Below are 16,245 nucleotides of genomic sequence, written 5' to 3'. Positions count from 1 at the left end.
CAGATCGTCAGAATGAAATACCGGATTATTACCATAAAACCCTACAGATCTGCTTTGCGTCCTGTGAGCGCTTACGGGTACTTCTTCAAGGTATGGGACGCTCTTGTCCTCTCTGGTTTCTCACGGATTGAAAGGCGGTGGCACAAATGAGCGGTAGCGGAGACGTCGCCCCCACCCCGTCCCCGTCCCCGTCCCTCTTACCTGTTTGGGACAGCAGTGGCGTGTAAGGGACTTTCGGTTCTATTGCACTCATGGGCGGAGGTAGCAAGGGGTTGGCGAAGCTGCGGAGAGGGTGTGTAGGGCGGACGCAGGCGGTGGGGATGGTTCTGCTGGGGGCGTCCTCGGTGGTGGAGTGCTCAGGCTGCGCCGGCGGGAGCAAAGACGGCTGCTGCGGCGCCGGTGCCTCGTTTACAGCTGCGAGAGAATAGTTGAAAGAAAAAAAAAAAAAACAAAACAAACCCCAAACAACGGTTATTGACCTATTTTTTAGGTCCCATTTCCTACTTTTACAGGCATTTTCAGCAGAAGGGGCGGCACTAGCCTCCACCCTCCAAGAAGGTGTAGGGGAGAACTTTGTAGAGTAGGGTAGATGGTTGGACTCGATGATCCCAAGGGTCTCTTCCAACCTAGACAATTTTACGATTCTATGATTCTAAGGTGCAGGAGACGGGTAAACGGCTCCATCAAAAGTTATTGGCAGATGAGTTCGTTCCAGATGTTCCAGGAACATCCAGAACCAGATGTTCCTCAGAGCGGCCGTGCGCCATTTGAAGCTCGAAACATCTTCCTTTAAAACCCAAACCAACCCAAACCAAACCCAAGCATGACATTTGTATCTCCTTCTCTCTCTCTTTCCTCTCTACGGGCTTTTAAAAATGAAAAATCAATAAACCCATAAATACATCGTGTGGAGATTAAAAAAAGCTGCGACTCCGAACACTCCTTATGTTCAGCGTGACGGTACTGTTCCAGTCACGGCGGAGAAAAGCTAGAGACAAAGAAAGGACTTAATTAATTTCCACATAACCAATCACCGATATTGTTTTCCCTTGAGACAGCTGTAACATTTCGTGTGCCAAAGCAGTCGGTTGCTGTTTTATTAGCCTATAGTCAAAGCCAATTCTTCGGAGATTTAAATGTTCCACGTCAACCTTCTAATATTAAAGACAGTTTCGGCAGCTTCCCTCTGTCCTGCAATTTTTCTTTAAAGAAGCTTTCGGTCTCAACCTCTGCCAGGGACTTTCCATGCCAGAAAACAGAAGCAAACGTAGTTTTAAGGTTGAAACAAAGAGAAAAGCGCTTTATTTCTACAGCCCTCCAGAAACCCACATTGTACCCGAACTGTAAATTACAATATTATGATTGAACAGGAGTTTTCAGGATGGTTCACAGTAGAGTCTAACGTCACCAGTACTCTGAACGCAGACAAAGGTTCTCCTGAAACTTCTCAGATGCAAAAGCTTCTACTCCTGTAGTCTAAAATCAGAGTATCTCCTGTGGGGCGCGGGCAGCGAAGAAGATGCTGCGTAGGGAGAGGGACCGAAGACAAGAAGGGGGGACGCGCGCGCACCCGTCCCGGTGGTATCGCCCAGATTTATGGCACCGCTCTTCACCTCTTGGTCACGACAAGCCGAAGTAGTTAAGAAGTGACGACACGGAGGACTGATAAGTGCGAGCCTGGCGGGGTGCTTTATGGATGGCAGCAAGAAGTTCATTTCCCCACGCCGCAGGAAAGAGCCTGTCACCTCTATCTCCTTCCTACTGCAAGACGGGAATAAGCGAATTGGATCCAAACCGCCGTCTCAAATCTTCTTTTCCAAATCCAGCATCCCGTGTGCCGTCGAGGCTTCCCCGGAGCCGGGGTCCGTGGCCTCTCCCGGCTCTTCTCCCACCTCCTGCCCCATTGCCCTGAGGAGCAGCGCTGGAGAAAGTTCTCCCACGAAAAGTGCCCACAAAGTCTGACATTATTTCCAAGCCGAAGAGTGGGAGGAAGCAAAATGGTTAGTGAAGAGCCCGATCACAACTGGAATTTGTTTAATTTGAGCGCATTGGTGTTGTCCGGCGTCTCCGCAGTATCTACACCAGCCAGGACGGCTCCCGGCACAACGGTTAACCATGCAGCTCGTGGCAGGAAAACAGAAACCTCGGAAAAGCTCAACCTTTTACTGAAGAAAACAACCTTCCTGACGCATGGATATCAGAACTAGTTATTATACCGGGACCCAAAATGCTCCAGAGGTTTCTTTCAAAGCTTGCTGCAACAACCAGAACTCATTGTGCAAATAACGTGCAATTACCCAGCCAAGTCCAATCTCAAGGCATTTTATAATAATTAATGTCAAAGTATATAAGTAATTACAACCTGCTAAGTGGCAAAACTATTTTGAAAAAATGGAAATGAGGATTTCTCCTCATTTCCACGGCCCCACTGCTTGTTCCTATGGCAATATCGCAGACAGCCCTGGCAATACTGATGACCAGGGATAGAAACCCAACTACAGGATCAGACCAACGTCAAAATCATCTACAGTTTGTTAAGAGGTTGCTCAACTGTGGCTCATTTTCCTTGTTTTCACCTTCAAGGCTCTTTGTGTTATCATGCCGTCACCCTAGCTCTGCTTTTCCATTTCCTTCCTCGCCCAGCAGAGCCCTCTCGTTTCTTCTCTGAGGGCCAACGGTCTCCTTAAGGAGGCCAGAGATATTGAGGTTATTTGTAACGGGGTAGAGCAGGAGTGATAGTTTAGCTCCTTCCACCCTTACTCATTGCTCACACGTTCATGAAGGTGTCACGACGTGTTCATGAAGGTGTCACGACGTGTTCATGAAGGTGTCACGACGTGTTGGTGCTCTAGGCTACCATAGGCGTTGGGTTCTTCTCTCCCTTCACCTTGTCCTAGACAATGAAGACGCAAAATAGCACGTGAGTTTCATAGAGGTACACATCTGAGGTTACAACGCCTTCTGGAGCAAATCCTTGGCGTGGCCTTTGCCTCAAGTCAAAATGAAGCCTTTCGTCTGTGCTCTTGGCCTCAAAATGTCTTTCAACGCGTTTGACAAAGTCTGAATTTCCTGCGGAGCCCAACGCTTTTCATTGTGTCCCTAAGGACGGTTCTTTTGGGATGCTCTTGACCTGCTTGGAGAAACGAGTAAACCAGACACTTACTCGCCACCGAATACCTTCTTCGAGGTGTTATCTGCAGCGGTGCTCTCAGAGAGCAAAGCTTTATCAGCCGGCATCAGCATAATGGTCGCCGCGTTAAAAGGCTATTAAATTACTGCTTTACCGTATGGGTATGTTTTATTTTATAGATTTAGCTGTAAAACTTGGGAGACCTACACAACCACCATTACATAAAAGATTTCAGGTTATCCTCCAGCTATCACCGAAGAGAGAGGTGGGATGACTCTATTAAAATTAGAAGCTAGAGTTGGGCTTTAAGTCTTGAAGGTAAGTGGTCTAATGAAGGCACTTCATGCTTGAGAAGACTTTTTTTTTTTTTTTTTTTTCTAAAATAAGACCTGCATGCTTGCAAACATAATGAGAACCATCAATTTGCAATTCGCCCAAGTCCCTGCAGGAAGAGAGGACGGATTGTTTATTTGAAGGATGAATGAAGATGAGCACATCGCTACTGCTGCCTACATCACCTACATCAATCCCCTGCCCAGCAGCCTTCATCCGCCTCAACAGCAGTGCCCAAGAATTCTGATTTTTTCCAGTAATCCAATTATTACCTTATTTATTTATTTTTTTTTTTTTACAGACGGTAGATTGGCCTTCAAAATGCAGGAGACACTAACACGCTGAATTCCAGTTGTGATCGTTTGCTCCTGAATTTAGTAAAATATTTCGCCAGAGTAAAGAAAATATTATGCTATACGCGAAGACCTGTTCTAAAGCCCAGTAAAACCAATTAGGAGCTCTCAACGCTTTGGAGAAGCCTTGGATAAAGCTCTGCTCGCATTCATTTTATGTGTGAGGAACACCGAGAACGAGCTTGCTGTGAACTTCGATAGCCATGGACGCTGCTCACCGAGCAGAAGGAAATACATCAAATATTTTGATCTTCCCTTTGGTTTTGCATAGCTGTTGCTTGGCACAATGCTGTTAACCCGTTTGATGAATTTAGGTTTTTACGTCGTGTTATCTTCCACTAAGAAGTAACGCTGGAAATATTCCCACGTGGATTTGTGGCTATTGGCTCTGCCACGGTCCGAGGGAATGAAAAATCCATACAGATTGAAAACAAAAGGTAATAACGATTCCAAGTATGTGATGGTAGACGGGGGCTAAAATGACTGAACTTTATGCCATATCTCCTAATGAAGTCCTGTCTATTTTTGAACTTACCCAGGTTACATCACGTGACCAAGATAGATCGAGAGGGAATGGCTTCAAACTGGCAACCACAACTTCCACCGGCAACCTGTTCCGGTGTCTCACCACCCTCAATGTGAAAAATTTCTTCCTTCTATCTGGGCTCAATCTGCCCTCTTTTAGTTTAAAACCATTACCCCTCGTCCTATCAGGGAATACGCTAATACATGTGCTATTTTTCTAGACAATTTTCTTTCTTTCTTTTTAAGATTAGAAAATAATATCTCTTTATATAAAAAAAAAAAACCCACCCATATTTTCTGAACATCTCCAAGTTTTCATCATGGTGATTGTCAGGGCAATACACCCATGAACGGCTCCCACTAAAACCAGTGCTGTTAGACCAGTCGTAGTCTTTAGGGGCAGCCTGAAGAAAAGTACTCTGCCTCCTGTAAAAGCGTGATCAGGATGGGACCGGAACACGACCTGTTTCTGCTGACCAGCGTGTGGATGGGGATGGGGATGGGGCAGGGATGGGGCCACCCCAGTACCTCCCAAGTGGGAGACGGTTTCCTCCAGCTGCGTTTCTTTCCTTACTGGAGACCGTGATGGCTCGGCATCTCCAATAGTTGCGGCAGAGGAGAAAAAAGACCATCTTCTTCCTTTTGAAGATGGCAAACTAGGCATGTCACCGTCTTCCCCAACCTGTCTTGGTACCATCGTAAGCAGCAGGTGTGACGGAGCTCTGGAGGAGCCTGGAGGAGAAGGCAAGCCATGGGAAGGACTGCCAACCAGACAACAGTCACTTTATCGTGGCTCAGAGATGTTTTCTGCCTGGAAAAACTGATATTTAGCAATTGTATGTCATGGTTGGTACTGTCAACAGCAGCGATTGAACAGGCAAGACAGCTTATTATTCAACCTCTTTTTTCTCCATTAGTTCCCTCTTCAGCAGAACATTTGTCCTCAAGCTAAGTTGCAGCACTCGAATCTCCGGGTCAATGAAAAAGGCCTTCAAGAAAGACGAGAAGGTGTTCGAGCGTTGCGTGTAGGGCAGGGGGCCGAGCAACGCCCGCGCTGATGGCACGGCGTACGATTTATTCGGGGCTTGCTACATCTTGATCAATAGGGTGCTCGGTCATGCAGTACCACAGGTAGGCTCTGTCTCAGAGGGATTATTGCTGGGTAGTTCTTTTTCAGACACAGCTGCAGTTGGTCAAGAGTCAAGTAAATTTTTCACTCGGGGGTAAAACACACCCCCAAAAAAAAAAAAAAAAAAAAAAAAGCTTTATGCAGCCTCTCTGTAGTCTCTTTAACCGCTCGTTGCTCTCAAGCGCATGATCGTATTAAGGAAACAGCCAAAAAATAAATAAATTCAAAGCGTTAGAGTAACTTTGGTGGTCTACGCCCGTTCTCCGCGGCAGCGAGGCGGTCAGTGAGGCAGCGGGAAGCGAGCCACGAACGAAGCAGCCGCTTTTCAGCCGGATGCGTCGGAGATCGACCGCTCTTCCCGACGGGCTGATGTCACCGGCGCTGGCGTTCTGCAGCGACGGCGCTGGTGCTGAGAAAAGCTTCGGGCATCACATTCGAAATACAATTTTATGTATACAAGTATACATCGACAGGCTGAGAGAGTTGGGGGGGTTCAGCCTGGAGAGGAGAAGGCTCCGGGGAGACCTTATTGAGGCCTTCCAGTACTTAAACGGGGCTCAGAAGAAAGATGGGGACAGACTTTTTAGCAGGTCCTGTTGCGACAGGACGAGGGGTAACGGTTTTAAACTAAAAGAGGGGAGATTCAGACTAGAGAGAAGGAAGAAATGTTTTGTGCTGAGGGTGGCGAGACACTGGTCCCAGTCGCCCAGAGAAGTGGGAGATGCCCCATCCCTGGAGGTGTTCAAGGCCAGGTTGGACGGGGCTCTGAGCAACCTGATCGAGTTGAAGACGTCCCTGCTCATGGCAGAGGGGACTTGATGGCCTTTAAAGGTCCCTTCCAACCCAAACCATTCTGTGGTTCTATGCTTCTATACCCCTTCATCCCTCCTCAGAATGAAAAGTAACGAACACTGCCATTATATAAACCTATATGCTCAGGTCCTTTATGAGCAAGCCGAAACGATGCAGGTTGAGAAAACAATTCAGTCTTCAAATTTGTCTTCTTCCGTCTCCACGATCAGGCGCAGGGTAGTTAACTTTATCCGTATTCCCCAATATCTGATTTTCTCAAGCGAGAAACTCATATTGACTTTGTTTCTGTGCGTTGCATTCGTGGTAGGTTTGGTTTTAATTTAAGCAGCAGATCAAAACCTGATTATTCCAGCGAGGCCCTCCAGAGGAAATGGCCGTCCAGCTTTGAAAGGACCCTGAGCAACCACACTGAAGACATCAGGGGGATGACCGAACATCAAGGTGATGACTGAACATCAGGATGACAACTGAGACACCTGAACGCACCTTTTACCTCCAATCCCCGGTCCCCAAGGACCTGTCTGAACTGACTGAAAGCAACAACCGAACAGGAGGAAAAAAATCAGTCGTTTCGAGATGAGCTCCCCGTGGACCGGCAGCACAGACTCTCTGTGATGTGCAAAATATACCTGGAACGGATTGACGCTAATCTGTCAATAATTTGGATTTGATATGCAGTAGGGTTAAGGGAGGGTTGTAAGAAACCACGAGCCCTCCGACTGTAATTAATATGCCAGAGCACGCTCGTTAGGCTCCGAGAAAGAACAGATGGCTGCCGGCGCGGCAGAGGCTTGCCGGGAAGTTGGGAAGGTGAGGCTGGGGGTGACCACGAGAAGGTGAAGAATAGTTACGGGAACGCACAACCCACAAATCCGTTACTGCGGAGGAGCACATACGAACAGAGAGCCCACTCGAGAGAAGACGACGAGTGACGCGAGACGGGATAACGGTATTCACACGTATAAAAAGGAAGAAAAGAAACTCTCCTCTACACCTGCTATAAGTGAATCGAGAACCAATTGGCTTAAATCTCAGCAAGTTAGATATTGAAGATAACGTTTCTAGCAGTGAGGGCAGCTAAGCCTGGGAAGACACTGTGTGGAGAGGTCGGGCAAGTGCTGTCACGGATGATTTTAATGAGCGATGATACTACGTTCTGCCTCGGGATGAAGAGGAGCTCTCGAAGCCTGCCGTTTTCTAGGAATATCCTTATGAATAAAGCAAAGGAAATTAAAGTACGGCGAAACGACTGACAGACCTGCAGAAAAGACAGGATCGGGTTAGAGGTGCAATGAGTTTTAAGGTGTTCAGTACAGATGGGAAATTGCTGCTGGAGAAGAGGACAGCTCGTGGCCACTTGGTGTTACCAGACGGGACTTCTCCCAGCTCCCAAAAAGCCCGGCAGCGTGATTTGCGTTGGCTAGAGCTTATACATCCCGATGATAGAAAGCAACCCGTTTCCAAGCATTTTAAGAGCAAATAGCAGAAGAAAAGCACTGTACTGACTTCTTGCTGCTCCAAAGGTCCTGTCCACCGAGAGGGTCGGGAACGGCACCGGCCGAAGGGTGAACTGCGGGTGCGGGTATCCGCAGGTGGGGGACGGCAGGATCCCGGGGTACTGGGCACTTTCTAGTGTTGGTACCGGAATGGCACTGACCACAGCTGAAAGGAAAGAAGGAGAGAAGAGTTTAAATGAGCGCTTTTGGAAAATCAAATAAAAAAAAAAGAGTCCTTAGAGGGTCAGTAAGGCAGCAGAAACAACCGCGTTTCCAAAGCAAAGTATCCAAACGCTCGGTATAAAAGATGCCTCTGCCCGCAGAAGCCACCTCTGTATACAGAAATACGCCTCTTTGGTATACATTAGATAATTGCACGCGCAGTCTGCAATTATCCGTAAAATTAAATAGCTTTTTGCCTGTGTTCCAGCTATTCAGCCACATTTTTGGGGGTGCTTTGTACCCTTTGACAAGTACATAAGAAGGAATGGATTGAGCAATTTAAGGGCTTATTTCATGTCCCTGGTGCCATTTCGGATGCCCGCTGCCCTCAGCCGTCGCTCTGGAGGAGCGTGGGCTCCTGCAACTCTTCCATCAGGTCTGCCAGCGTCACACCAGTGTCCCTGCCACCCTCAGATGTCCCCAGTGGCCCCAGCAGCCGAGTCTGTCTGGGCATCGTCCCCCACTCAGGAGTGTCCAACAGGGGCGAGACGCGGCAGCAAACCCGTAGCTAAAAGTCTGAAGTTGAGGTCGAGTTCCCGAGTTGAATTTAAGTCACGCTTTGATTTGAAAACCAGGATCACAGCGTGCTAAATTCAGGCTTTCCCGCGAGTCGCCACCTTTAGGTCAATGCTTGAAGAGTGGGTGATAATCAAGCTACACAAACCATAAAATTCTTCTCGTAGCTTTTAGGAAAAGCACTTCATTTTGTCTGTACGAGACATTTTTATTGACAATATTTATAACGTTGCTGCTACGGTGAAAAATATCAGTCTTTATTGAATCCTATTAAAGAACAAGTTGTTTTTCCAAAGTCCATTCCTTCATTTCTTTGGAGGTACCCAGCACTTTCATTTTTAAAATAAGGCAGGATTACTATTCGTCGCAGGGCTCTATTGTAGAGAAGCTGGAGAAAAGGTAACATCAAACATTTTCAATAAATCTTTGCAATTTCAAGCAGATATGACAACAAATCTGTTCTGTCACAGCCCGTCAGCAATTGAATTTGCACTTACTATTGATATATTAAGACACTGAAAACAGAAATTCCCTGACCAAATCATGGAGCTCCCTAAACACTCTTCTACACTTAAAATGTACTGTATCACAGGAAAAAAAAAAAAAAAAAAAAGCAGCACCCAAGAACAGCTTCCAAAAATGACAAAGTAGGACGTTTTGAATTGTATTCAAGCATCCCAGAGGCTGCCAAAGCAACCGAGTCGACGTGTTCATACTCCCCTGAAAAAAACAGAACGGCTGTGATTTTCTGCAATTTTAAGGAAGGGGGATGAACAGAAAAAAAAAAAAAAAATCCCTGCAAAAGGCAGCAGAGATCTCTCTCCAAACCGGTTCGCTCTATGAGCGCTCTATTTTCCTCTTCCGTAAGCGAGGATTACAAATACAAACCAGGAGAATTACGGGTACGATATCTGAACGCGATACCCTGCGAAGACTTTCTCAATTACTTTTTAAATACTCCTCTCTCTCCACCAGCCTCGGTATTTGCGGCTGCCTGTATTTCAGTAGCATTACAGCCATCAAAGATATCACGAGAAACGTATCCAACGGATCTATTTTACGCGCCTTCCACTTCAGTAAGCAAAGGCGCATTACGGAGTATATTCGTTCTCAAAGACTGCAAATACTGATTATTGAGATGAGCGTGAGTACTTCCAGATTTGGGTTTTAACAATTAACAGTATGTGGGTTTCGCTGCAGAATTATGCTGTTGCTTCTTCAATCTATTTACGCGCTCAGCGCTGACAGTTTCTTTCAGTATCAGGCAAACGGAGAGAAATTAATTAAAGCATCTAATCTGACAAAGCCTCAATTTTATTTTCTGGGGAAAGAGACACATTCAGCACAACTCAGCCTGCACAAACGCGCAAATAAGACTCTTACAAATCCGAGTTTAATTATTTGCAAACAATCACAGTATGTTGTCGCCGTAGATTAGATTTATACTGCCGAAAACGTGAATAAATAGAAAAGAGGACATCATTTGTCAAAATGCATCGTTTGACTGAAAAAAAAAAAAATAAATATATATTTTAGAGCACTTTTATCTAGAAGCTGTAGAACAATGTTGACTTGGCTTTTACCTAACACTGCTATTGCCCCATCGTAATCGCAATTGATTCGGATCTGATTTTGCCTCCACCACTCCAAGTGTACCCGTTTCCTCGGAGTGCTGCCCTCCTTCAACCCAGGCCGCCCCAGGAGGAATCCCACTGAAAAAAAACCCCAAAAGGGCGAATTGCCTGATTGTGAGATTACTGTGGTTACAAGATGGGAAGATTTCCCCAATGGCATCAGAGCTTTCTCCATCATCCCAGTGGTCTTTCTTCCAGGTGATATGGGGGGAGGGGGGGCTGAAATGTGGTGGTATGTCCAGCCCAAGTGCATGGAGAACTGGAATTCGACCTCCCCCCGGGCACCTCCGGTTTATCCTCGGAAGGACTGGGTACTGAGGATGAGCAGCGTGACCTGACTCGCCCCCATAACGAACACAAATTAAGACTAGCCCCCACCGAGTAAATTCCTGAAGGAAGCCACGGTAGGTTATTCCCTCTCCTTCACTCAGTTCCTTTTATTATTTATTATTTGATATCTCATTTGCGATGTGCCCTTCCACAAACCTACAAAAAGGCACTTAGGTTTAAACAGCAGAGCTACAAAGAAACGTTGTGGTGAAATGGATTTCTGTCGGTACATGTCCCTTTTTAACTCAGACAATTTACACAGATGTACCAATTCCTATAGATTTCCGATGGGATCTATTTTGTGAGGTCAAAGGCAGAACTTCTGGCTGAAAGCTGAGAGCTACCGGGAGATCGATCGCAGGGCTGCTCGGAGGAAAGGTGGAGACCCAAAGCCTCATCCTTGACCGGGAACTTGATCAGTGCCAAAACCTCTCTCCGGTGCCTGCGGGCTCTCACTTACCCCTTTCTTTTGCTCAGATGTGAAATAAGGTCACGTCAGAAATTTTCATCAGTTCTGCAGGATGGGAGAAGCCATCTAATGGTCTCCAGCCTTCCTGTCTTTCTCGGGTACTTTGCTGCTTTGCAAAAGCTTCGCTTCGTCTGTGAAATTTGTTCAACGATAAACGCGCCGTTGTCCCTAAAATTTAAAACCTATCAAAAATATCTTCTCATTTATTTGGCTTCATAAGAGAGCGGCTCCACATTAAAAAATTTCACAGAATCAGAGAAGGGTGAGGGCTGGAAGGGCCCTCTGGAGCCCCCCCAGTGCCACCCCCCGCCAGAGCAGGGGCACCTCCAGCAGTGGCACAGGACACGTCCAGGCGGGTTTGGAATGGCTCCGGAGTGGGAGACTCCCCCCCCTCTCTGGGCAGCTGTGCCAGTGCTCTGCCGCCCTCAAACGAAAGAAGTCCCTCCTTGTGTTGAGATGGAACTTCCTATGGTCACGTTTGTGCCCGTTCCCTCTTGTCCTGTCACTGGGCACCACTGAACAAAGACTGGTCCCATCCCCCCGGCACCCGCCCTTTGGGGATTTATTACTATTGAGAAAGAAACCCCTCAGTCTTCTCTTCTCCAGACTAAAAAGCCCCGAGTCCCTCAGCCTTTCCTCATAAGATGCTCCAGTCCCCTCCTCATCTTTGTAGCCCTTTGCTGGACCTTCTCCAGCAGTTCCCTGTCCTTCTTGTGCCCAGAACTGGACACAGCGCTCCAGATGTGGCCTCCCCGGGGCAGAGCAGAGGGGGAGGATGACCTCCCTCCACCTGCTGGCCACGCTCTGCTTGATGCCCCCCAGGATGCCATTGGCCTTCTTGGCCACCAGGGCACATTGCTGGCTCGTGGGCATCCTGTTGGCCCCCAGGACTCCCAGGTCCCTTCACACAGAGCGCAGGGGGTTATTCCTCCCCAGATGCAGTACCCTACACCTGCCCTTGTATGAACTTCATCAGGTTCCTCTCTGCCCAACTCTCCAGCCTGTCCATCACTATCCACCTGGTAAAAAATAGAAACGATGACTCTTTAGGCTCAGCCCGGGCCGAGTCTAGCAGAAGCGTGATTCCTGAATTCTCTCCACCGTTTTTCCCCCCCGAATGCGTTGTGAAGCCCTGGCAAGCGTCCAGGCCTTTCGTTTATTTCTTTATTTTTTTTTTTAGATGAAGAAAACATCGCTAACGCGACTTATAACTTCATGAGGCGTAACTAGATGACATCTGAAAGACCGCCTGAGATCTTCAGATGGGCGAGCGCGGCTTGCGGGGAGCGGAAAGGGGGCCGGGGGCCGGTCCCGGTACTCACGAGGGTTGGTTGGTTGCGAATCCATGGGGATCATGAGCTTGGCACGGGTGGCTCGGCGGGCAGCAAGCGAGCGCTCTAACGTGGACATGCTGCTCCCGACATCTTCTGTCTCAGGACCTAGAGAAAAACAACACAACGGCTTAGTTGATAACGCCGTAAATGGATGTTTCTCTTCACCTTGTATCTAGCAGAAAGTTCAATGGAGGTTTTTTTTTTAAGAATTCAGGGTTTTTTTTAAGCGATCATTAAATATCATCACCTGCAAAGAGCTGCACGGACTATTTTGGCTGCCTTTTCCGAATAAAATGATTGTTTGCTTTTTTTTTTTTTTTTTTAGTAAGAGAATTAAGATATCGCGTCCCCTTTTTCTTCGTCTCGGAAATTAGCCTGAAAACCCCACTCACTTCATAAAAACACGACATTTTTCTGGCACCTTCCCTGTTATAAACGATTTTAAAATTCAAGTATCAAACCCAGAAAAAGGCTGCATAACTCCAGGTACCTACAAAACCTGGCAGCCACGAATTGCTCTTTGAAATACATCTGAAGGATGAAAACCGACCTTCCTCGCGAGGTGCCACAAAGTCTTACGTCCTGATTGCCCATCCTACAGACCTGGTAATTCACGGTGGCTCTTCCCAACCTGGGCAGCTTGGCTTTTTTTTTCTACGGCAACCACGGCAAGTTCAAGATGCGCCTGCATCTTCCCCTTATTTGGTCCTGGACCACCACTAGCACGTCTACCTAGACCAGAGGGCCGATGTCCAATGCCATTCCAAGCTGCCCCAGCAGCTGTAGAAATCAGACTCTCTGCTTCGGTACCGAAATACGGATGCTCTGATTTAGTCACATTGGTGTAGGATATTTGAAGTATTCCAAGAGTCTAGAGAATACGCTTGTCACAGAGAAAGCGTGCTTGGAACTGGATGTTCAGTGGTGGAATTTGCAATGAAATAAAAGCTGTATTTCTCCCTTCATACCTTGTCTCGCACGAGCCTTATATTTATGTTACTTTTGCTATTTTAATAAACCATGGATGAAATCGGTTTAATACTGTCAGACAAGTAAGCTTAATACCCACTCAGGCTATTCATCTCTGGTGCATCCAAGCAAACGCGTATTCCTTAAAAAAAAAAAAAAAAAAAAAAAAAGGACAAAAAATAAAAAAAAGCTGGACGCAAATTCTACGACTCTAATTTCCCCAAATCTACAAGTGAAACCCAGGCAATTGGTGTCTCTCCTGCCCTCGGAGCCCCTCACCGGGCTGCGGGGTGCTCTTGCTGCCCAGTTGCGTTTCCGACTGGCTGTGGCTGACGGGAGTGATGTCCTGACAGCTCTGCATGGGGGAGTCCCTTCCCGCGGGGTCCGAGCCCGTTGGCTTCTCGATGTTCTTCATTTCCATCTCCTCGTGGTGTATCCACAGATCCGGCGGTCTCAGGTCCTTCTGGCTGCCCTTCCTTTTACCCGCGCTGTGAGTTGCACGTTTCCTGCAGCAAAGAAAGATCAAAATTGTCACGTAAGAACTTTTTTCCCTTTTATAAGACCAAAAGAGTGATGTCTCCTCATTGGCGTCTCTCAAAGGAACCCCTCCGGTTGTATCCTTCAAAGGACAGCGGTTATCCCGGTGCGGTCCTATGCTTCCCGGAGTTTGCTCCGGGGGATGGACCTGGGGCTCAGCAGGGTGGGTCATCTGCATCAACCGATGCGGAAATTGGGGAAAACCACTCTTCCTGGAAGAGAAGGGAAGTTGGGGGGAGGGGGGGATGGGTTCATTTCAGGAAGAGCAGCACTTGTGGAATGCCCGCACCAACAAACAGCGACGGAAAACTGCTGAGCCCACTTCTGCCGAGTTCCGCGCGGCTTAGACCTTCCGTAACTGCGTGCAGCGTACGTTGCGTTCCTTTAAATCTACACCAAAGCAGTATTTTTATTACAAGAAATCCAGAGTAGCGTTTCCCAGAAGAACATCAACTCTCCTCTCGTTACGTATAGGTATTGCAATACGCTCGCGGGTCAACGGGCCACCTCCTCCGGGGAGCGGAGCGCGCCACGAGGGGATGGCCCCGCTCCGCCGCTCTCGCGCTTTCACCTCCCCTCCACTACACAGGCAATTTATAACAAAATACGCGTGTTTTTCTATTCTAAAGCAAAGATAAGCTCCTTAAATAGGGGGCACAATGACTGATTTAGAGCCGTAGAGAAAGTCTTATCAGAAATCTATCCATTCAAATAACTCCGAAGGAACAGTTTTTCTGCCTTGTTGTTAGAGTTTTTTTGGCTCAATAATCCAAAAGGACTCTATCCCCCGGTTTTTCCCTTTGTACATCTCGAAGTACTTTGTGAAACGAAAGGAATATTACTGTCCCAAGGGGAAAAGCAGAAATACTTGTGATATACACAGAGCTACAGGTGAGTATTTTAAAATTCATGTGCACTTTCAGGTAAAAAAAAAAAAAAAGAAAACCTTGATTTCCAGGGGCACTGAGCGCTCTCAGCTACTCGTTACCCTCGTCGTATACTCGTTACCCTCGTCGTATGCTCGCCCCAAAACACAGCGGTGCGCCTCCTGAAGGGAAGGCTCTTTCCCGAATCCACGGAAAGCCATGCCAAACCTCGGGCATCCCTAGGACTCGCACCGCGGGTACCGTTTGTGGAGGTGTGCTCGGATAACTGCCCTCCAGGCAGCACTCTGGAAGATGGCATGGGGTTATTTCACCAGAAAAAAAAAAAACAAAAAACAAACAAAAACTCGAGGAAATTTTAAACTTTAAGCAACTCCAAGTGTTTGACTCAATTTCTGTTCTTTGCTGAATTTTCTCAGCCCGGTCTAGAAAGCAAGAGATGCGTGTTAGGACGATGCGCATCACCAAACGTTTTGCTTTCAAGAGGAGGAACAAACACAATCCTATAATTTAAAACGGCACCGAGGGCACAGCCCCGACTCAGCCCCCGGAGCTGATGGCGATGATGTTTTACTATCCCGGTCCTCAAACTGCCACCCTTAACGGTAGAAATTGGTTCAGCTCCTTTGACCGGTCGCTACCCCAAAAGCACTTCAAGGGTCAAAAGATTCATTTTAAAATGTGATCTGGAAAGTCAGCGGTGGAGGCGAAGCCGGGATCCTTCAGAGATTTTTTGTGTATAGTACCTAATAAATATAACCGTTGGGCTCTGGTTATAATTCCTTCCTATGTTTAGTCCGTTACTCCCTAATTGCCAAAACTTAGTTATTTAAAATGACGGTATTTCAAAGAACAGGGCAAAGGCACTGCACTTCGCCTCTACGGAGTAAAAACAGTCCTTTAATACCTTCTCACACAGACCCTGGTCCCATCCCGATTAAGCCCTCCAAGAATAATCACGAGCCCTTTTGTTCAAACCTTAACGTACGATCCGCCTGAAGTTAAAAAGTAAAGTTGTTCTTTCTGGCTCACCTCCAAAAAAAGACTGTACTTTTGGTTCTAAACAAGGAATGACTTTCTTCACTTCGGGATACAGCAGCTTTTTTGTCACTTTCAATAGAAAAGAATTCGTTTCTCCAGCCTCGAGCTAGGCAAGAGAAATTTTAGCCCCAAAGTGATTTTATACCCAACTGTAAAGAGGGGGTTATAATGAATATGTCATTCCAACCGCAACGACAAAACCGCTACAGCAATGACATCATTTAAAAATATATGCAATGATCTAGCTTGGGTTGCATTGCTTTTTTCTCACAAATTATTGACGTTCTGACAGCCCGGGAGTAGCAAATGGAACCTGAGCCAGGAGCTCACACGAAAAGGTCACCGATAACAAAGGAAAATATATCCTCTCCGGGAAGGTTTTGTTTACCCAATGCAAAAGTTGAGATTCGGCTTCTAAAAACGTGTCTACCCTCAGTTTCGGGGGGGGAGGCAGCATCTTTGCAGCACCAGAGAAGCCCATTCTATCTACAGAAGACAGTCATAAAAGCTTCAACGTCCCAAACCTCCGC

At 47.0% G+C, this 16,245-nt stretch overlaps 1 protein-coding gene across 1 annotated transcript in view; it reads right to left on the bottom strand.

Moving 5' to 3' along the window:
* Positions 1-16,245, bottom strand: part of DCC (DCC netrin 1 receptor) — a gene marked incomplete at both ends in the record, with an annotated part of 609,880 nt that overhangs the window by 15,921 nt on the left and 577,714 nt on the right. Inside the window, 4 exons of the mRNA XM_082497412.1 lie at positions 202-414; positions 7,781-7,945; positions 12,273-12,389; positions 13,533-13,759. Coding sequence (XP_082353538.1) covers positions 202-414; positions 7,781-7,945; positions 12,273-12,389; positions 13,533-13,759 — 722 coding nt within the window. The remainder of the gene's footprint in view (positions 1-201; positions 415-7,780; positions 7,946-12,272; positions 12,390-13,532; positions 13,760-16,245) is intronic.

Source organism: Vanellus vanellus (genome assembly GCF_965231255.1).
Source record: "Vanellus vanellus genome assembly, chromosome: Z".
Lineage (NCBI taxonomy): Eukaryota > Metazoa > Chordata > Aves > Charadriiformes > Charadriidae > Vanellus > Vanellus vanellus.
The sequence above is the reverse complement of the archived record's forward strand: the minus strand, read 5'-3'. Positions and strand labels throughout refer to the sequence as shown.